The 22,321-nt window shown below is 52.7% G+C and overlaps 2 protein-coding genes across 2 annotated transcripts in view; both read left to right on the plus strand.

Moving 5' to 3' along the window:
- Positions 1 to 18,613, plus strand: part of LOC148342489 (A-kinase anchor protein 6-like) — a 43,630-nt gene extending 25,017 nt beyond the window's left edge. Inside the window, exons 14-19 of the mRNA XM_088304968.1 lie at positions 6,824 to 6,954; positions 7,094 to 7,226; positions 13,087 to 13,278; positions 16,228 to 16,311; positions 16,377 to 16,593; positions 18,525 to 18,613. Coding sequence (XP_088161094.1) covers positions 6,824 to 6,954; positions 7,094 to 7,226; positions 13,087 to 13,278; positions 16,228 to 16,311; positions 16,377 to 16,593; positions 18,525 to 18,613 — 846 coding nt within the window. The remainder of the gene's footprint in view (positions 1 to 6,823; positions 6,955 to 7,093; positions 7,227 to 13,086; positions 13,279 to 16,227; positions 16,312 to 16,376; positions 16,594 to 18,524) is intronic.
- Positions 16,529 to 22,305, plus strand: LOC148342490 (A-kinase anchor protein 6-like). The gene is made up of 2 exons (XM_088307815.1): positions 16,529 to 20,753; positions 21,335 to 22,305. The coding sequence occupies exons 1-2, from the start codon at positions 18,639 to 18,641 to the stop codon at positions 22,073 to 22,075; spliced, it is 2,856 nt and encodes a 951-aa protein (XP_088163941.1). The 5' UTR covers positions 16,529 to 18,638; the 3' UTR covers positions 22,076 to 22,305.
- The last annotated feature ends 16 nt before the right edge of the window (positions 22,306 to 22,321 follow it).

A 22,321-nucleotide genomic window follows, 5' to 3' on the forward strand; every position in this document is an offset into this window, starting at 1 on the left:
AAAATATTTTGACGAGGGCTCCGCTTGCGAGCGTCACATGACCAAGGCCAGAAAACAGGCGAGGCCCGATTGATCGTGACCCGAGTGACGTCACGCGACGCCACGGCGGCGCTTTCAGTCGACGGCACCTCGCGACAAAACATTTTGCTGCTTCATACAAATTCCACAAATGCAATATTAATTCGTTCACGAAAACTTTTGAGTCGACTCGTCCTTCTTGCTCACTCGACACTTTATGGGAAATTTTTTATTTTTCAACGTCATCCGAGCCGCAGATTTTCTATTACACACCCAACGCAAATGTGTGTGTGTTTTGGAGTCAAAAATTCTGCAGAGAAATTGCTTCCCCCCCCCCAAATGTAATCAAGTGAAATAATGAGCGCCGCGGCTGTCTGGCTCCAAAAATCTCCTTCCTAAATTCATTTTACGGAATCCACACGACATTTCAATATTTCCGTTTTTCGCGTGCGTTTGCCAACGGCGGAGTGACGCGCTTCATGCTTTGATAGTCACGACTCTTTTCATGTCATCACATATTTAATTCTGATGATGTTTTTTCTCCCTCAACTTATGAAAAGACGGCACACTTTGATGATAGTGGCCAAGTGCAGACCACAAATGAAGTTTTTTTTTTTTTTTATGGAACATCGCTCAAATGCGTCATTTCAATCAATTGTCGACGCGTTCCAAATGAAAAAAAAAACAATGGATAGGCAACTCGCTTTGACGTGAGTTGCAATGTCCACAAGTGGACGAGAACACGCTAGCGACTCAGTTCCATTTCCTTGCGCATCTTTTTGCACTCAATTCCTCTTTTCAGAGTCGTCTTGACTCGTATGCTTTTGTCGAGTCGAAATGCTACTTTTTACTCTCGAACATTTACGCAAGTAACTTGGGAGTTAAATTGCACTCGTTGGAGCCTTTCAAGCGCAACGTTTAGTTGCCATGATCAACTTTGAAGATCAGCGCACTTCCTTTGACTTGAGTCCCTCGTTTGGGAGGAAACGGTGCTTTTTCTTCCCTTGAGTATTTTGGATTATTGTCGCTGTCCAAAGTATTTGAAAGGAATACTTTTTCTGAAGTAATGCTTCCCCTTCGAGTTGTCGGCACTCTGACTCCGTCTCCCTTTCCTCATCTTTTACGGAGTCATTTGTTTTCGCTGAACACCAACTCTTACTCGAGTAATTCTTTGGAGGATTTTCACCGATGAAGGCGAGCGGACGACTCCGGTCCAATTTGAGTAAGAAGAGGTCGTGGAAAGGATTGGAGGGAAAAAGGAAACAATTGGATCTGGATGGCAAAAGTCAGAGAAAAAATTTGGGTGGCTGAGTCCTTGTTGATGCACGTGCACGTGCACGTGCGTGTGTGTGTGTGTGAGACATTGACTTCCATTTATTTTTCATTAGGGAGAAATAATTCAGTCCACCATCATGAAACACACACACACACACACACCCCTGTAGATGTAAACAGCTGCGCACACACACACACATTCTCGTGGCGACTTAATTACACGTCCCCCTCGTCCTCACCGCCCCCCCCCTCCCCCTTTGCTGCACTCAAAGCCAATCAAAAGCACATTTCAACGTTGTTTCACCGATTTCTATTTGTTTGATGTGTATGCTCGCCCAAAGCCAACCAAATGTTCACGTCCGTCAAAGTGTGTGTGGGATTGATGGCCGATTGGATGATGGGATGGATGCCGAGACGGATGAGCGAACGAGACGGACGGATAACGACGGCAAACGAGCGATGCGAGAAAGGACGGACGGACGGCCAAGATCATCGGAACGGACGATGACGGCGTCCGGTCCAAAGCGCAACGTCCACTCGGCATAAGCGCTGACACGCTGTCGTGTCATTTAGCTTAAAATTAGAAGGAAAAAAAAGACACGCCGTTGCTCTCTTGGGCTCGCCGGACAACGTGGTAGGAAATGGCGGCGCGGCGCCGCATCATCGCACGTCCGTCGACAGGAAATGAATCCGAGCGTCAGCTGAAGACAAAAGTAGAAGAGGAGGCATGTTGGATGGCGTGCACGTGAGCGTAAATCGGAGCCGCTAAGCTAATCGAGGCGTCGTTCGTCACGAGCCACAAGACGTTTTTACGGCCGGCAGATTTGCGGGGCGACCTCCGCGCTTCACGGCTGACAAAACAACGAGGCCTTTGGCGGTTTTGGCCAATCGGTAAACGTGAACGTCGAAGCGGTTTTGGCCAATCCGCCGACTTTTTCAAGGTAAACGGCAAAAGCGCTCGCAGCGAATGTGACTCGCCCCCCAAATTGTTGCTTTTCAAGTCATCAGTCATGTGATTCCTTTCTCCAAATGCCACTTTGAAATGTTGCCCGCAATCAAACAACACGAACGCGACAATTCCATTTCTGGAGGCGACTGCGGCAACACGGGCGGGAAGCGAAGGTCACTTGCGGAAAGCGACCGAGCGCTTCCCTTTGAAATCGGAAGTTCGCCGCCGCTTGTCTCAAAGTGTCCGCGATTGTCGCTTTGGGCGCTGTCGTTGCTAGGCGACCATGACCAGTACTTTTATTTTAGCGTGTAGCGTTTCCCGAATCTACGTCCATACGTAGCATTTTTGAATGCTTTTTACGCTGCGAATGTTCGACATGAACGGCGACATGCGCGATGAAGATCTTTGCTGCCGTCACGCCTCAAATTTCCGCCCTTGTGCGACTATTTCAAGGACATCTTTATCTTTATTCGTCCGCGAGCTCCAATTTTGTGTTGTCTGCCGAAGCGCCCGCTTCCGACTCGCGGCAATGGCCTCCCTTTCTTTTTTTCTGCGGCTAACCGTTAGCATCGGGCTAGTTCGGCATCTCGAAATACGTCGATGTCCGCCGGCGTACGATCGGCGAGCGAGTGGCTCGTCGACCTCTGCTGCTTCATTTCAATGTCGCTTCACCGCAAAATGTCCGCCTCGCCTCGCGTAGCGACTGGATTTGCGAGGCGCTTTATTTACCGTTTGTTGTGCACTTGGCCGTCACGGCCCAACGCACCACCGACCGCGTGCGCGTGCGTGTCGGTGTGTTTGGACGATGTCGGAAACCTTGTTAAATATTCATTGACAATTATTCCGCTTTGACCGGCGAGTTTGATGATGAAGAGGGTGAAGAAGATGGCGACGGGGAAGACGGCGCCGCCGCCGAGAACGAGAAAGACAAAGACAAGCGAGAAGAAAGGAGCGTTGTCGTGAATTTCCGATGACCGATCAAACGACAAACGCGACGCGAGTGAAAAGGCAGCAAAGCCCCGCCTCCGTCCACCTTCATCATCCAATCGGATTTGTCCGTTGTCACTTCACCGATCGCAAAGAAAGTACGTCGGAAAAAAGATTGCAGGCGGTTGCTCGTGCTGATGTCGCAACTTTATTTTGTCGCGGCCGATATTTCCAAACGTTTCATCTGGATCCAAAGTTAATTCCGTTTTAAAGTGAAATAAGCACAAATGTTTTGCATGCAAAATAAAATTTTGAAGAGAAAAAAAGAAAAAGTGCCGGTCGCGATGGTTGCGCCGGGCCAAGCTAGAATCGGATCCGCGCCGTGACGAGCGACCTGGCTAATTATCGGCCGGCTTTTCCGACTTGCTTTTTAGCAAGTCGCTCGCTTGTTCGATTGTTTCCGTGACAAACGTGACACGGCGGCGTGCGCGAGCGTCTGAAGGTTGCGTGTGCGTTACGGCGCCTCCTACTGGCGCAGGTGATCACAACAACAACAAAAAAGGCAGTTTGGTTCACGTACAAAGGACGCAATGTTTTGTCAAAAAGTTTTTTTATGAATCAAGTCATGTTTTCTTTTTCTTTTTTGAACATTTTTTTTCTTTTCCAACTTCTTTCAGAGACGCAGACGGCTATTTTTGGCCATTCCATAAAAAAACATTCTAAAAAATCAAAACTTTTTCTCTCTTGAATCTGAAGCGCCGTTAATCCGACGACCGCTTGCGCGTATTTTTGCACAAATGTGAAAAAATGGCCGACACGAGACGCCGATCTCGCATCACGACCATGTCGGATCTTGCATCCGGTCCTTCTGGATCCATCCCAGCGAGCATTCGGGAAGCGCTTCTCCTCACCAATAAAATCCGTTCATCTTCTTGGCCACGCCTCCGGCTGACGTCGATCAACAATTTTCTCTTGAGCGTTCGGTGAAGCCTCATTTTTCATTTGCTTTTTATTCTTCCATATTTTGTCGAGCTCTTCATTTTCTGTCACGGATTCCTCGCGTTGGCGTGACGAGAACAATTTCTTTCGAGCGCCGCGGAGGCCGCGATGACCGATTTGGGAGCCAAACGGCGACGAGGACGTTCGACGAACAGACCCGAAGCCAAAATGAAGCGGAACAAAAAGCGAACACTGTCCCTACCGTGAAGCGTGGAGGAGATTGTGTCAGAGAGCCCGCTCTCGGTCGCAGGAAGCGAAGAGTTGAAGGATGAATGGATGAGGAATTTAAGAAATGGCGGCATGAACGACGGATGAAAACCTTTTTTTTTTTTTTTTTTTTTTAGCGACGCTTGCATTCATTTCATGACTTTAGTTTCAAAAGCTCGCTCTGGTCGGTGCTACAAATCTTTCGTGTTCTCTCTCACGCGCACTCTCGGTTGCCTTCTCCGGTTTTGTGGGCGTGTGTGTTCGTTATTTCCTAATTAGCCCGCATGTTAATTAGCATGGTGGCTAATGTTAATTAGCTCTATTAATGGGAGGCGGTGAAACGTCTGCCCCCTCATCACACCTGACACATCTTCATCTCAGAGGTGCGTGCGCGTGATTGTTTGTGGAGACATTTGGTCATGCTAGCAGCTAGCCTAGCGTTTAGCAAATGACATTTAGCGTGTGGAGAAGAGCAACACGTTGTCTGCCGGCGATCTCAAACGCGGTCCGTCGACAAGCTTCCGGTCGAGCTAGCTTGCTAGCCACCCATAAGCTAACGCTTCAAAAAGGATTGGTCTGATGTGAGCATCTTTTGGTGAAAACAACCAATCTGGAACGGGCGGCGTATCGGTCGGACGCTCTCGGAGCGCATGAAAATGTTGAAAATTGTCGCGCTCAACACCAAAGTGGAGCATTCACTCAACAACTTGACGCAATCAACTGCATTACAAAACTGACGTGCGCGCGTGCGCCGCCCTCATATCCATTATTGATCGTGTATCATTACCCACTGCTCTACGCTATCAAGACAAGAACACCCTCTTATTGGAATATCTCCCTGCAGTATTGACCTACGCACGCGCACGCACACACACGCACACACACACGTATCTGATTTGATTTGTAATGTCAAGACTCTAGTCGTTTTATTTTTGTAAGTACATCGAGTCGTTGTTGTTGTTAAAGGTCAACGTGCAGGCGTAATATTCCCGCTTCAAACGTTTGTTGGTTTGTTTTGTTTTTTGTCACATGATCGGTGACATCACGTCGCCGGGTCAAACGCGCCAATCCGCTGGCAGCGTTGACTTTTTATTTGCAACCATCTTGACCCAAAAACGTCGACTCATCGAGCTGCGAACGCCACCGCCAAACATCTTTTGACCGCCGTGCTGCGCGACGAGTGTGACAAGAATTGGAACGCGCACGCGCACGGCAGTGGGCCTTGCTTTTAGGCGTCGGTTCCTCTTTCGCGCATCACCAGCAACTGAATGTCACTCGAGGACGCGGCGGACGCAACTCCAAACTTTTGAGTTGGCGGGCAATTACGTTTTGTTTTTGGCGACCGTTTGAAACGTTGTCTCAAGACTTTTGGAGCAAAACGATTCTTAGTTTCCGCCACATTTGCTCATTCTTCAAGAATTAGGCCTTAAAAACAGATCAAAGTCCACACGGTGGCATCGTGGCTCCAAAATAAAGCGAGCGGGAATCAAAACATTTGATTTGGCACTTCCGGACGCAGAAAGAACCAAAATCGAAACGCCTTCACGTCGACTCGCGAGTCCAAAGCGGTTCAAATTTATCGCGGCCTTTTCGGAAAGTCTCCCAAAAATCTCCAAAATGCCGACGCCGCGCGCTCATGCGGAGGGCGGAGCTTGGCCCTCTGCCAAACCCCGGCATGACCCGTGACACCGCGCCGGTGTCCACTTGTGAAGCCACAAAGACTTGAAAAGAACAATTTGAAAAGCGAGTCGCACGTCGGCCATTTTGAGCAAGTGAGCCAATGCGAATGCGCCCGCAGCCTTTTCTTTTGTTGATGAGCTCCCTGATTGCCTCCTCCAGATTGGATGACCTTTTGCAGATCCTTCCGCTAAGTCGATGACACGGCCGACAACTGTTGCGTGCGTGCGCACGTCCGAGGCTCATCTCCGTGGCGTTTGGACGCAATTTCATGCGAGTGCCGTCGAGTGGCCCGGATACGATTGGAAGAAGGAGACCGCCGCCTGCTCCGACGCACTCTTCGCGCTTACGTGCTCGTACGAGAGGTCATTTGTTTCGGCGGAATGCCATTCGTGCTCGATTTCTGTCGGCGCGCCACGTTCACGCCGGCTGGCCTCCGACGGGCGCGTCCGTCGCAAGATCGTCGACGGTAACGATCCTGTCCACTCAAGTCTGCCGATTCCATTTGAATTCGGATCGATTTGGATTCCGAAGCAAATGCGCAAACTTTTCTCCGGAAATACGCACGTCCTCCGCGATGGCGCCGTGGCGGAGGCGCTTCTCACCGGGCGAATCGCGATTAACGTCTGAATCGTAGCCACGCGTTGACTTTCGGGCCGTTAACGATCCGCTCGCATCGCCGCCAACGGGACCGGCGTGCGGCGATCGGTCAACGTTAAAGTTTGACCTTCGCCATGGTCGCGAACTCTGTCTTCGCCCCGCCCCCTCCAGGCAGAACTGCTTTCCGGTCGCCATGACGCCCAGCGAGAAGCCCTCCAGCAGATGGCCGCCGCGATGGCCCGCGTGCACTACACCTCGCCGGCCAGCGGGGAGCGCTACGGACACACGCTGCACACCAGCAGGTGCGTCCGCCAATCATCCCACTTGTCCAAAAAAAAAACAAAGAAAAGCCCCAAATCCAATCGTGGCTTTTGTCCTGAATTGAGCCGGCGACCGTGCGGAAAATGTACGGAACGTAACGGCGTCTTTTCTCACCTTCAGCCTGCGCGACTCTGAGCGCGCGTCTGACCAAGTCCGGGAAGCGCTGACCGACGAGGACGCCGCGGCGAGCGACAGCCGGCGGCCGATCACGTCGGAGCAGCGACGACGTCGGACCGGCGACGATCGGCTCCCGGTAAGAAATACAAATGAATATTTTTGTGTGTGCGCGCGACATGACGACTTCACGGTCCGACACGCTCACCTGGCCTGCAAATGATTGATAAGTGTAAAGACGAAGCTAATTTGGCTCAAATATTCATCGGCGTATGAATATTCATGACGCGCATCAATTTTCCATGAAGGCCAAATGGCCTCGCTTCTTCTTCTTTCTCCTTTTCCGTCTCCCTCGTCTTGTCTCTCCCTTTTTTTGATGTGTCAACTGCGCCGTTGAAATATTGATGGCGCTCCTCGCCGGGCCCGAGGTCGCTCGCCGTCTTGTCAGACGTCTCCGCCGCGGCGATTGCCCGCAAACGCCGATGTGCCTTCTTAATATTCACTTTTTCAACATTGATCATCTTTCACTGCCGCCAACCGTCAGGAAAATACGCAACGGTCACCGAGTTGGAGACGAGGCGAGCCGTTGCGAAACACATCACGCCGAAAAGCGCTCGCTCGCTCGCTCGCTCTCTCTCTCTGTATGCGTGTGTGCGTGTCTTCCAGTATGCCTTTCGAGGTGTGTGACCGTTAAAGAACCTCGCTGTGTTCTTCTGAAATGTGGGGGGGACTCGACCCCGTAACCATGGTAACGCCGGGGCCGACCCAACTTTGTGCGCTCGTGTGTGTTTCTTGGCAGAGTTGGACTCTACTGTTGATTGTGATCTTGCACGGCGCGCGCGTGTTTGTCGACTTTGCGCTTCTGGAGTGCTGGTGTAAATCTCGTCCGAGTCTCGTCGAGTGAAGCGGCCGGACAGAAAAAGGAAAAGTTGCCGAGAGCGTTTTGAGAGCGTGAGCGGCGACGGATGGCGTGAAAATAAAATAAAAGAGCATTTGCAAATTTTTTGGGGATCAAACGAAAATGTGGCACAACCGAGTGGCGATTTCAGAAGGGAAGCGGCGAGCGGCTTTATCGATTGGATTTTTTTCTTTCCCTTAAATCCAGGAAGTGTGTTCTATCGAGCGCGACGTCACTTTTGACTTTTAGCTCTGAGATGAAAAATGGCGGCGGCCACGACGACGGCGGCGTTTCTGACTGAGAATGAATGAAAATCTGCCCACTTTTTGCTGTCTGGCGCCCGCGCGTGCGTCCTGCGCCGGCGAGTTGTCTTCGCACGTCGCCCTCACTCGACACGTGACTCCGTCGGTGTGGCGTCGCTCGCCAAACGGAGCAATCGCGGGACATTTGCGCGCGCTTTGCGTGTGATGTCACTTTGTTTGCGTCACGCCGCCGCCGAGTTGGTGCGTGTGCTTCGACTCGCCGACGTGCGACGCTTGAACGCTTCATTCGTGCGGTCGCCACGGCAACAATTCAAACGTGTTCTGGGCTCCTTTGTGGCGGCCTCGTTGGGGAGGTCACTTTGCTTTCCGTTCTTGTCCAAAGCGACCGCGTGCTTCGGTTTGCTCAGCGCGCGCACGCGTGGAACTTCAGCGTTACACGGGAATGGCGACAGTAACGTGCGTGTGTGTGAGTGGCTTCGGAAGGAAGAGAAAGCGAGGGGAAAGAAAAGATTTTTGGGAGGGACAAAGGAAAAGGGCGGAGAAAGAAAACTGAAGAATGGAAAGATGGTCGGCTGCTCGTAAGGAAGGAAACGAGGGCGAGAAGCGAGCAGAAAGAAAGAACTAAAGGAACCCGGAGAACGCGGCAACGTCGTTTGCGAATGCGTCGGCGTGTGCCTGCAAAAATGTCGTTGAGTGTTGAACGTCACACGAGGCGCATGTCAAACATTTCCCAAAGTCGACGTTGCCGAGGTCAGCGACATTTTGCCCGTTTAACTCTCACGCGCACGCACACAAGCTGAAGTGCGTGTGAGAGGGATAAATGGAGTGTCAGTGTGCCACTTCCTGTTCTTTCACCGCCGCTGGGACATTCATCTCAAGAGGAGACATTCACTCTCTCACACACAGAAGTGAAGGAATAAAACATTTTTTCACATGCACACACTTTGTGATTGCAAAATATCTAGTAGACACTCACGCACACTCATAGCTACATATAAAATAGAAATATATATATAAAAACGCGTTCTTAATGGGATTTTTCCAACCCCCTTTTAACGCCGTCAATTTTTTTAACGAGCGATTAAGACTCATCTTGGCCCAATAAACAATGTAGTCCTATGACCGGAGAAAAAAACAAACAAATTAGGACACGCCTGCATGGGCTTGCTGTGCGGAGTTTTCGCCGGTTTATAGAACTAAAAGCCTTTTGGCGAGTGGTAAAAATGACGCAAATTCAATTCTGAACGGCACATTTTTTTAAAAAAAAAGTTACCTCATGGAGCAAAGTCATTTGTGTGTATTGCCATCGTGAACTGAAGTCCCATCGCGGCACGTCCAGTTGAAAACACCATTTGAAGGCCAAGCGCACCGCTGCTGCCAATTCTCCAGCACCTTGTCAAGCATCCATGGATAATTTGCGACAGAAACCGATGGATGGTTCAACGCCGAAGCCATCGCTAAGTGGGTGGCCACTGCGCGTTCGCATGGTGGAGGACGAAGGTCTGGCTGAAATACTCTGCATTGCGTCCAACGACAACACTTACCAATTGTCCTCCAGAGGCAACATCGCGACCCTCATTCAAGACTTGCAAGAAGCGGAAAAGGCGGAAGCCGTCGCGCTCGCCGGTGATTACTGGACTTCTCTCAAAAACCAGAACGACCTCGGCCCATTATTTTGACCCATTTCATTTGCACTTTTTGGGCATTTTATATTTCGTATGACTCCAATTTGTGACTTTGTTTGTGTGAGTCGAACCCAATTCTTGGTTTTTTCAATTAAAAAAATAAAAAGAATTTGCATAAAAACAACTCAATTCTCATATATTAAAGGTATTATAATTCAATAAAATATTGGGACAAAAAAATAAAGGGATTTCTTTTACAATGAATAAAATGTGCGATTAACTACGAGTTAACTATGAAAAAATGCGATTAATTAGGATTAAATATTTGAATCACTTGACAGCACCAATATCTATCTATATATATATATATATATATATATATATATATATATATATATTAGTGCTGTCTAGTGATGAAATTTTTTTAAAACTAATTAATCACAAAAAAAAAATCCATGATTAATCGCGATTAATCACATTTTTCTTCTATAACAGATATTTACTTGAGTAATATCTCGGAATTGATGCAAAATCACCAAATATGAAGTATATTTAATTCCAAGACTGTTCTAATAGCTTTCTTGGATTCTTGAATATGAAATGGAGACTTTCTTTACAGGCAGTTTTTTTCAAAAGCGCCCACAAGCGCCACACTCCAGCGGTGTTGGTTCGCAAGGCCCGGTGGTAACTTTTGTTCGGAGACCTGCTAAAGATGTACAGCTAATATGGCGCAATATTTGCAAAGTATGCAAATCATTTTTTGAAGTCAATCAAACTGAGTTCAAATATTGGGGATTAATCACCTGAGTTAATGCTTTAATTTTGACAGCCCTAATATATATTTATTTATATATAAATATATTGAGAGAGAGAGAGATTTATGTCGAGTTCGAGCTTTTTATTTTTTTTGCATGCAAGCCATTTTGTGTGACGTTCCATAAAAATTTGGACAAGCTGTCGGTGTTTTTGTGCCACTTATTTGTTTGTTTTTGTGGTGAGGCGTTTGCGCAAATGACGGCAAGGTGTCGACGCCCGCCTCTCCGCCATCAACCGCGTCACGGTTGGTCCCAATGCGGACGATCGCGTTTGGTGGCGCCGCTTCGTTTCCGTTTGGCCTCGTGGGCCACCGGCCGCTCGTTGTTTTTTCTTCACGTTCGGGTATTCTTTCGCCGTGTTGAGTGAAGTTGGAGCGCAAAAGAAAACAAAAAAAGAAAAAGAAAGGAAAAAAGAGCAAATTAAAAAGTTGACCGTGTGCCCTAACTCTTGTTGGGTGCCAACGATCACCGCGTCACCTTTGACGTTGCTCGTTTGCCGATTGGAGCCGGCGCTCCCAAAAGGAACAAAGTCAACGGCCCCATCGCCACGCCTCCTTTCCTTCGGCGCGCCGGCATATGGCGGCAAAGCGAGCGCTCGTTTGTTTCACTTTGCCTCAGACGAAGTTTGATGACGCCCGTCCAGCTGCGGCGAGAGCAACTTTGCGGTTGGCGCGGTGGCGCATGTGGCGAGCGCGTCTGCCTCGCCGGGAAACGCTTTGTGCTTTGAAGGAGCTTTTCAACAACTCCAAATCGGCCGCCGTGATGGATGGATGGATGGAAGCCTTGGCGCATGAACGAATGATAGTCGGATGAAAATGAAATGGTGAATGGCGGCCAATCGGATGTCGGAATGAAGACGCCACGGGACGGGACGCGTGAAGATGAAGCGTGAAGGTGTGAAAAGCGCCAGACGTGGCGGTTGTCTGCCGGCGTGAATCCATCAAGAGCGCTCATGCGTGTCACCGTTTGTGCAAGATGGGCATTTATTCAGTGGCCCAAGTTTTTGAGCTCATGCATTTGAATGACAACGAAGCCCCCCCCCCCGCTTCATGGACTTTACCGACATCCTCCCACCCACCACGTGAGGGATTAACGTCGCTCACATCAGCGTGAGCAAATAAATGGCGAGCGCCGGCCGCTCCCGCCGTTGGGCCGCCTGCTTCCTGGAACGAAAGATGATCGCAAAGCGAACGTTCGCCGCCACGTTTCAATATTGAAATGGCGGACGAGTCATGATGAAGGCGGGCGAAAACACCCAACGCCATAAAAACGGACAAACGCAAAATCAAATTGCAACTTGTTGGTGTTATTGTCACCGAGGATGACATGATTATGTCATCATCAGCAGAATGAATGAATGAATGAACGGATGGACTCAAGGAAGAAATTATTATTTTTTTTTTTTGGATTGATTGATTGATGCAGTCGGTGGATGGATGAGAGATGGAAGGATGGAATTAATAAACGCTTGAGTGAATGAATGAATGAATCCTAGACAAAATGATGACTCGATCGGATGGATGGATGAGTTCGGAGGGGGGTGAGAGCATGAGAGAAGTTTTGGGATGTTGTGAGAGCCGACGCGTTCCATGGAAGTAAGCGCGAGTTTTCTCCAAACCTCAGTCAATAGGATGGATGGATGATGAGGAGAACGGATGATTGACGAGATGACCTCGAGGGCCTTTCGGAGCAGCCGTCAAAACTCGTTTGCTCGTCGCCCATTGACGATGGGCTGCGCGCTCAACTGAGACGCCGCGACGAGCCGAGTCGCCGAAGGCCGGCTCGCAACTCCCGCAAAGTTCACACAAAGCTGGAGGTAACACGTGCACGAGTCACATCGGCGACCTTGCGCCCGACGTCGACGTCATCTCCCGACGAGGCCGCGTGAAAGCCGACTCCCGATTGGCTGTCGCGGTCGGCCGACGTGACCACGGCGAGCAAAAGTGGCGCCCGAAAGGAAAAGTTCAATCGGCGGAAGAGCGCCGGCGTTTCATTTTGGTTTCCACGCGCGTCGTGCTAACTTTGCCGTCCCGATGGCGCCGAAGCGACGCGCGCAGATGGCGTTTGCCGCCACGATGTCTCGTTCCACGGGAGACTTTTTTTTTTTCTTTGTTGTCGTTTGTCTTTCATCGTGCTGATGAGACGGCGCCAGCTGCGCACGCTGGAATTAATCGACGCGGACGAGCGGAGTGAGGAAGATGCGCTCCGGAAGCAACGGCAAGAAACTTTTCGCTTCCGCATACGCTCGCCGCAAACATGGCGGACCCGCGCTTCCTTCCGTCCTTGCCTCATTTCCTCATTTGGACTTTTGCAGATGGGAAATGCAAACGAATGGGAATAGTTTGAGCTTTTGCCGGATGATTGACAAGCGCTGTTGTCGTCATCTCTCCGTTTGCAGAACTTTCTCTGCGGACAGCCGGCCGCCGCCGCCGCCGCCGCCGCCGCCGCCGCCGGCTCGGACGTCCCCGAGCGTCTGCGGGCCAACATCAAAGAGCTGAAGGCGTGGCTGCGACACACCGAGCTGCTCATCTTCAACTCGTGCTTGCGACGGCCGCATCGTGACGCCCACCAGCAGCTCGCCAGCTTCAAGGTGGGCCCAATTTGCTCACATGACCTGTGCAGCTCAGACGTGTTTCCGGTGCCCCCCCCCCTCCTTTTTGTACTCCTTATCACAAAACCTCATGAAAAACGTGACGTTGCGTTCATCTGCCCGATGTTCACCATAAAACGGATATCTGACATCCGCGCGGGATTGCGAAGCTGACAAACAATTGCGAGCTTGTAATTCCTAAATGATAAACGCGACGGCGTGCTGAGCATCGTGCGCGCGTCGTCGCCCGAACGAAGGTGAAGGACGTACGGCGGGAGGAAGGAAGCAACGCTGCCGCCGCGGGATGCCAGCGGGATTTTAATCAGCTCGCGTCGCACGCACGCACGCACGCACGCAATCTGCGCAATTGAATGCGTGCATGCAAATGAGTCATACGCACGGAATGAACACGTTGAGCAACAAACAAGTTGGAGTCGAACACACATGCAATCAGCAAATAAGTTCATGAAAAAGCAGGTTGCATCGTGTCCAAGCCACAAAAGTGCGTGGAGGACTCGTTGTGACCAAAAGTCACAAGAAACATCAGGTTGTCCATTTTCATCTTTGCAGCTGCCGTCAAAGCAGAAAAGAGAGAAAAGAAAGAAGGAATGTTGGACGCTCAAACTTCTGCATCACCTGATAAAGTTCAAAATGAGTTCCTTCATAATTGACATTTTTTAGTTCTCATTTATTCCGCAAAACCTCCCAACACACACACACACACACGCACGCACACACTTCCCCCTCCGCTAGCTTTTAATTGAATTAGCGCGCATGTTGCCATGGCGCGCTTCTCCAGCGGGCCCCGGGCATCCCGTGACTGCTCCTTGTCAGCCAAACACTCGGTTGTTAGACACCAAAAATGAATCGACTCCCTCTCTCGCACGCGACGAGTGGATCTTTCCGGAAGGTTGAACTTTGCTTCTCTTGCAAGCGGTGTTGTTTCCGTCAACGGCGCCGAAAAGATTTTGTGAACGCCCCTCTTTCCTTCATGACGATGACGCGCTAAACGAGCTTCTTTGATGAGCAAAAGGTGAGACGGGACGAAATGGTGAGCGTGTGCTCCGAATGGACGACCTCCCTTCCCTTGGGTTTGGCCACGCCCACCAGCGTCACACCGACGGGCGTCGGCGTTCATTGGCGTGGGCCGGCGCACGCTCACACGCGTTCCTTCGACGGAGCGCATCCATCAATGAGCATCCATTCCGCTGTCGGTCCCAAAGTCTCTGCGATTGGCCGCAAACCTCGCCGGCCAATTTTCAACTCAAAGCTTTTGGTCGACTAAATGGACCAAAACCTTTTGGCGGCGTTTCCGTCGACTAAAAGCGACGAAAAGCTTTTTGAGTTTTGCTCTAAGACCATCCCCAAAAGCATTTTGGTCCAAATGACTCAATCTAAAATGGCTGCCAGAAAACAACACTGCTTGCAAATTGTGAGTGTGTTGATTCCTTCATTTACTCTTTCTGACCCTCCTCTTTCGTGCCTTCAATTGTGTCCTTTCTTCCTTTTGTGTAACGTGAGCCTTTCACCTTAGAAATGGAATTAAGAAAAAAATCAAATAAATCAAAGTTGACTCCTCCCATGACATGAAAAACATTCCACCATTTTGAAATACGACAAAGCGTATTGACCGTCCGTGACTCGCGCGTCGCTTGACCTTTTTCTCCGGGAAGAATGTTTCTTGGGGTTCCGGCCGGCGTTGGTTCAACCTTGCGTGCTTTTCTCTCATTTTGATTTCGTTTGGAGCTTCGGGCCCACAAGGGACGCGCGGCGGCGGGCGGGTCGTCTTGCTGTGGCGCGCCGCATTCAGCATCTTCGTTGCTCTTTAGACAAGCGAGCCGGCAGCAAAAAATGCTAAACTGCGGCCGGAGACGTGCGTGCGCGTGTCGAGACAGACTCCGATGCCATTCCCTTGTCGGTGTGTTGAATACGGATTGGAAAAACGGAAAGGAAATGGAAAGGAAGTGCTCCTCGCTCAGCTGGCGGGATTTGCATCAAGCGTCCGAAGCGGTCCTGCGTCGGGGGGGGGGTGACGAGCGCAGGTGACAGAAACACACTTAGTCACTCGCTCGCACCGACGAAACATTTTCAGCCATTCGCCGCTCGCTCGCATATGAGACGTCAACATCGTTGCGCGCGCGCACACACCAAATTCCGCTAAAAATTTGGAGCTGAGCGCGTCCCTGCGGTTTGCGGTTGTCGCCGATCCCCGATCAGCGGCGTCGAAGGCAAAACGTCCAGTGAGTGTCGCTCGGCCAAATGAGTCGAACACGAGGGCTGATTCTGATCGGCTCCCCCGGCGGTCTCGGCTCCGGATGACTCGTGGGAGTGGGATGAGTCGAACACGTGGGCTGATTCTGATCGGCTGTTTGCTGTCCAATCGCAACTCAGAGGTGGGGTGGAAAAAAAAAAAAAACCCCCAACCGAACAGAACAGAATGCCAAATCAACGAGCGTGGCGACGTCCAATGATGAAGACGCAAACGCAAAGTCCGATTTTGAGGATTCAAATGAATAAATCAACAAGACAAAGCAAAAAGATGGAACTGAAGGACCAAATATTGATATTTGGAAGACAAAAGGATTCCTCAAGCAATAAGAAGCGGACGACCTTCCGTCGATTGTTTGCGTTTGAATCTCGCCGGACGGCCTAAAATGCGATCGGACGGTCAAACGGCCAATGGGAATCGGCCCTCGTGTCCGACTCCCGATTGCTTGAGAATTGAGAATTGTCTCGCGTCAATCTGCGTTTTGAGAAAAGCTGCGCGGTGGCGCCAAACACAAAAGCATTCTTTACGAATGACGCCGACGCCGTACGTCATGGTTTCAAAATGTCGGCGCGTCGGACGGATCGGCTCCACGCGGCGACTCGTCCGCTGAAATCCGATCGGACGCGTTTGGTCGACGACGTGGCGGGAAAGTCCAACGTGACGCTGTCTTGCGTCTGCAGACTTTGTGTTGGGACGTGCGAGCCCGGCGACGCGGCGTCTCCCGGCTTCTGAAACTCTGCCACCGGCTCCTCCGACAGAACCAGGCGAGTACCTCAAAGTCGGCCGGCGGGATGGAGCCGACCTTTGACCTTTGTTTGTTTGCGCGCAGGCGGGCCCGGAGGCGGAGCCGCGCCGGCGGGCCCTGCAGCTGCTGTCCATCAACTTGGAGCGCCGCTGGGACGCCGTCGTCATGCAGACGCTGCACTGGCAGAACCGACTCAAGAAGGAGCTGGGCGAGCGCACGGTGGGAGCACGCGTCGTCGTCGGCGTCGTCGTCGGCGTCGTCGTCGGCGTCGTCGTCGGCGTCGTCGTCGTCGCCGCCGAAAGTGCATTTGTCTTCATTTGGCACTTTCTCAGCCATATTTTTTAGAAGCGTTCCAAGCTGAACTTGCCACGCCCGTCGACGTGTCATGCCCAACTTTTTTTTTTTTCTCCTTTCGCTCACCTGAACCTGAAGAAAACGTAATCTCGCGACGTGTCGCGGAGGCGGAGCCAAAAGAACGCGAGCGACGACAAAATATTATTTCATTCTAGGTCCGAAATCAAAAACGGAAAAGTGCGAAATTCCCAAATAACAAAGAAAGGAAGGAAGTCAAACCCGTTCGGGGACCGACGCGGACGGACAAAAAGGACGTTTGACGTCGACGATGACTCGAAAGGACGGAAAGGAAACGCCAACAAAGCGAAAGCGAGGATCGCCGCGACGAGACCCAAAAAGTTGGAGCCAGCCGATCGGCCGGCAAGCGGGACGGATCGTTAACGAGAGCTCCACGTATCCTCGTCGTCTGCTTTTTTTTTTTGTGGCCGTCGTCAAAAACGCGATTGGCCCACCGGCGCAGGCGCGCTTGTCGCGTGATTCATGCGTGCCGTTGGCCGATGCTGTGAAAAATGTCGCCGAGCGAGACGGGCCGGCCGGCGTCCGGGTCGCCTTAAGCTAATAAATGGCGGCGGCATCAGGAAAATAAATCCTCCTCATCCTCGCTCGCATTTCCGCACTTTCAACATCTCTTTGTCGTCCTCGTGGTGCTCAAAGTCGTCCCTTTTTCTCACCTTTAAAAAAAGAAAATGACCAACCTTTGCGACGGACTTCCACATGAACTTCCTCGCAATGTTTGGCGAAGTGAAACGTGAGATCAATGACAGATGTCAATAATACAGAAGAAGCTCTTTTCTTTTCTTTCCTTTCCTTTTTTTTTGGGGGGGGGATTGGATTAGGCGGAGGCAGGCCCCGCCCCTTCGTGTCCCACGAGCGCACTCAATTGCGTCGACCTTATCCGCAACACACAAATCGACTGCACGCGCACACGCACGGCCAACTAGTTTCGGAGATTAATAGGCAATGAATGACTAATATGCACACACACACACACACACACATTCATATTAACGAGATGAGGAGCAATTTGTATAATTATGTCTGTGCAAGTGAACAATTCTGGCGTCTAAGCACATTTTGCCGCCGCCTTCTGAAGCTTTTTCGTTGCGCTTTTACGTCCACTCTGATTTATTCATGACTTTGTTCCACGCCGGAATCTTCCGACTTGACTCGGGGCAACTCTTTGTGCTCGCTACTTTCATTTCACAAAACAAAATGGATTCATTTAAGACAATATTTCCTCAAATTTAATTCCATGAATTGAAAAGAACATCCCAAAATCATACTCATGTTTTTATGATGTTATTTGAAATTCATGAAATAACATTTGCCAAATAATTGCTTAAATAAATGCATTTTACAACTTTCCATCCATCCATCTTCTGTAGCGCTTCTCCTCATGCGGGTCGCGGGGGCGCTGGAGCCTATCCCAGCCATCTTCGGGCAGGAGGCGGGGCCACACCCTGAGCGGGTCGCCAGCCAATCGCAGGGCACACGTCGACGAACAACCGTCCGCGCTCACACTCATACCGAGGGGCAATTTCAAGCGTCAAACGGCCTGCCGTGCATGTTTTTGGAATGTGGGAGGAAACCGGAGTACCCGCAGGAAAGCCACGCAGGCACGGGGAGAACATGCAGGATGGCCGGAGCCCACGACAGATGCCGTCTCTCACTGTGAGGCCATCGCGCTAACCAGTCGGCCACCGTGCCGCTATATCCAATGCAGAGTAAAATAATTAAAAAATACAAAAATAAAGGCGACTACTTTGCGGATTTCAGCTATTTTTGGAACGCATTAAACGAGGGATTGTTGTGAAATGCGCGATGGAACTCCACTTGTATTGTGTAATAGTCCAAATGAAGAAATGATCTTGTCCGCAGGTTCCAGGGAACTTTCTGGAAGTAGGCCTGTTGGACCCCCACCAGGTGAGCCCAGGCCAAGCTCCCCCGGCGGTCTCGGCTCCAGATGACTCGTGGGAGTGGGATGAGACCGATATGGCCGTGCCGGAAGCGCCGGAACCAGACCTGACGCATAACCTTCCCTGCTCCGAGACCAGCGTGGCTTCAGACGGCTTCCTGAGGAACGTCGCTCCTCAAATGAGTCGTCGGGTGCTTCCGACCGTCTACCAGACGTACGGCCTTCACGCTGTGGCGTTGGACGGAGCGCCAGAGCTCGGCCGCGGGCCCTCCGTGGCGTTCAAGAGGAAGCAGCACGTGCTCCAGAAGAGCCTGAGCAAGGACTCCACCTTCTCCTCCATGGAGTCCCTCCCAGACCTCCTGGGTGGACGGGTGCCACTTGAGAGGGACGGCGGGCGTGGCTCCGGGAGCGAAAGCGGCATTCTGAGCGATGCGGGAGATGTCGAGATGACGTCGCGCCGCGTAAACGTCAACGGAGAGGAGGAGGGCGTGAACGTGGCCACCGCCACGCCTCGCAAAGAGCAGCCAAGAGGAGGTGCGATCCAAGAAGACCGGAAGCCGTCGAGACTGGAGAACGGCGAGGGCGACGACCTCCAGATCTCCACGAAGGATCAGGACGACTTGGACCAAAGAGCATCCCGGTTTCATTTGGATCCAGTTGCCGCCGTCAGTCCCGACTTGTCTGCGGGGTCTTCACTGGAGTCCCTCCTGTGGCCGGGCCGGGAACTGTTCCCCTCCAAAGAGCACCTCCATCGCAGCGCCTCCCTGGAGAGCGGCCTGGCCGTTTGTCACAGCCCGCTCGGCCCGGCCGAGCCGGACCTGTGCCAGGCCACAGACGAGGACGGCCACCGACCGTCGTCCGGGGAGTTGAGCAGGAGGACTCTGGATCTCCTCAAGTGTCTGGAGAACATTCCGAGTCCCCTGGCCTCCCAGATGACTCGCAGCGTTTCCGACGTGACGCTCGGCAGCCAATCTCCTCCTCGCCCGCGACCGGTCGCCTCCCCTTCGCTGGGCGGGCGACGCTGGCGCGCTTCCCGCCCGGCTCCGCCGTCGCCCGTCAACGAGAACTCGGCGCCGCTCGGGTCGTCGGCGGGGTCCGAAGAGCTCACCGTGCTCCCCAACCACCGGAACCTCCTTCCGGAACGGGCCTCGGCGGGGGCCGGCAAGCGCAGGTGCTGCGAGAGGAGCGGCCACCGAGAGGAGGCGGACGCCGTCAGCTTGAGCATGGTGGTCAACGTCTCGAGCGCGTCCGCCTGCACCGACGACGAGGACGACGGCGACCTCCTGTCCGCCTCCACTCTCACCCTCACCGAAGAGGAGATGGGAGTCCAGGAGGAGGAGGAGGAGGAGAGGCTGACGCTCGCCTCATCCGGGAATGAGGACGACGACGACGACGACGACGACGACGACGACGAGTCCTTCGGGCTGGGCTTGGACGACATGAAGAAGGAGCTCCGGGCTTGGGCGCGACCTCCTCGCAACGCAAAGACAGAAGTCGGACTGTGGGGTGAGCTCCACTGTGGGAGCAACCGGGAGCAAGGACACCTCCTGAACTCCAGCGAGCCGGAGCAAGAGTTGCACCAGGAGGAGGAAATGCGAAAAAATGTCGCCGGGAGCTTCGGCAGCCCTTTTGCGGATGACGCGGAGAACGGGAACGTGGAGCAGAGCGGCTCGGGAGGCAAAGATGCGGACGACGAGCTCCTGCGCGAGGAGTCGGCTGTGTTCGCCGGGAGGGGAGGAGAACTTCTCAGAAACTCCTTCACCTCGGCCACATCGGAGGAGGACGTCAACGCGCTTCCTTCTTCGCCGTCCTGTGAGTTCCTGCCGCCCGCTGGCGCCTCGTCCTTGGTGGGGCAGCTTCAGGGCGAGTTGCCCTGCCACAGCGACAGGAAGGCCATCACCATCCAGGAGACGTTCAAGTTCTCCTCGCTGGTGGCGGAGGAGAGCAGGAGCGAATTCCGGGACAGACGTTCCTGGCCGCCGGCCAAAAAGCGGGAGGGCTGCCGTGCTTCCTCGTGCTGCCGGCCCCCGCCCCGCTCGCCCTCCCCGCCTCGGGCCGAGGAGGCCGTGCACGACTTTGTCATGGAAATTCTGGACTGGACTTCGGAGGCCCGCCGGAACAAAGAGATTCTCGGGCAAGAGTCGACGCACTTGGAGCTAAGCCCCGCCTCCTTCCAGCACATCAGAGAAAAGGTAACACGCGGGCACACGCGCGGGCACCATTGGCTGCGCGCACACTTCAAATGCATAAAGTGTGACAGAAGTAGAGTTCCATTTTTTTATTTTTTTTTTCAACTCCAACTGTCGTCGTTTGTTCGTTGTTGCTGGAAGTTTGTCGACGCAAAACGTGTGACCCAAAAAAAAAAATTGCTGCCGGTCCAAAAAGAAATTAATTAGCGACTTAATAATAATTGACATTCATAAATATTTTTCAACCCAACTTTCGAATACAATGATCAATTCTACAATTGTGTCCGATGAAAAGTAGAGACATGAATCCTATTTCCATGCAAATATGCATTTTGGAAAGAAATATCATCCCAATTATTTGTCATATATCCGCAAACTAAGTCTTTGCGGCTCTTGACGATATTTTCAATTAGCGGCTGCAAAGGCAGTTTTTATTTTTTTTCATTTGAAGGGCAAGCGTAGCGCCGCAGAGGCTCACCGATTTGCCCGAATTGAATCGATTGTCCGGCGGATGGCGAGTCAGCGCATTTATTTCTTGGCGTTGCAATGTGACGTGACCTTTGTGACCTTTGTGTCGGCCGCAGGTGGCGCAACATTCCCACCGGCCCTTGCACCTGCGCAACGGCGACTTCTACGCCTACTTGTCGCTCTCGTCCCACGACAGCGACTGCGGCGAAGTCGGTCGCTGCGCCGAGGACAAGAGCGCCGCGCCCGCGCCTTACCTCATCCCCAGCCGCGCCGCCACGCCCACGCCGGGCCCGAGCCGTGGCTGCCAGGACACCCGGGCGAGCGCCCCGGACTCGGAGTGGCGTGACGTCGTCGCCGCCGCCGCCGCCTCCCCCTCGCCGCCACCCAGCCCGGACGTCCGCGACGAGGAGACGCTCTTCCCCGCCTGCACGGAGGAGGTCTACCTGGGCCCGCCGCTCTGCTACAGCTTGCCGCCCACCAAGAAAGCGCTCAAGTTGCTCCGGGACCCCGAGGAGGTCCAGAGTGTCACGTCCGCTGTCCCGCAAGCTCCGTCCGGCGAAGCCTGCCCGTCGCCGCCTGCCGAGCGGACGGCAAAGATGTCGAAACGTGAAGGGCCGCGACCCTCGCCCGAGGAGAGCCGGAGCGTGGTCTCGGCCGCGCCGGAGCTTTCTCACGCCTCCTCCTCCATCGGCGGCCGCACCGTGCCGCCCGCGGGTGTCCGGGCGCCGGTCTCGGAGCCTCCTTACGGCGCCTTCCCCATCGGCGGCGAGGCTTCGGGTGAAGCGGGGCGGGGGGGGGGCCCGGCGCCTCGGGGACGGCCATGTGTCAGAGCGCCGGGAGGAGGCGCGTCGAAATGAGGCTCCTTCTTATCTTAATCCCCGGGCGCGTGTCGCCTCGATAGACTCGCCGGCCCAATGTTTGGCAGATACTAAAACGCTTCAATCCAATATTGGCGCCGTAATGACCAAGATAAGTGTCAGCGGCGCCGCGACAAATCCCTCAAAAGAGCCGCCCGCCGCCGCCACGCGCATTAATCCCAAAATTAACTGCAGGCCGATCAAAGAGGCTGATAGGGCGGCGGCGGCGGCGGCGGCGGCGGCGGC

The sequence above is a fragment of the Idiotropiscis lumnitzeri genome, chromosome 1, assembly GCF_059441095.1.
Source record: "Idiotropiscis lumnitzeri isolate Australia: NSW breed Sydney's pygmy pipehorse chromosome 1, RoL_Ilum_1.0, whole genome shotgun sequence".
Lineage (NCBI taxonomy): Eukaryota > Metazoa > Chordata > Actinopteri > Syngnathiformes > Syngnathidae > Idiotropiscis > Idiotropiscis lumnitzeri.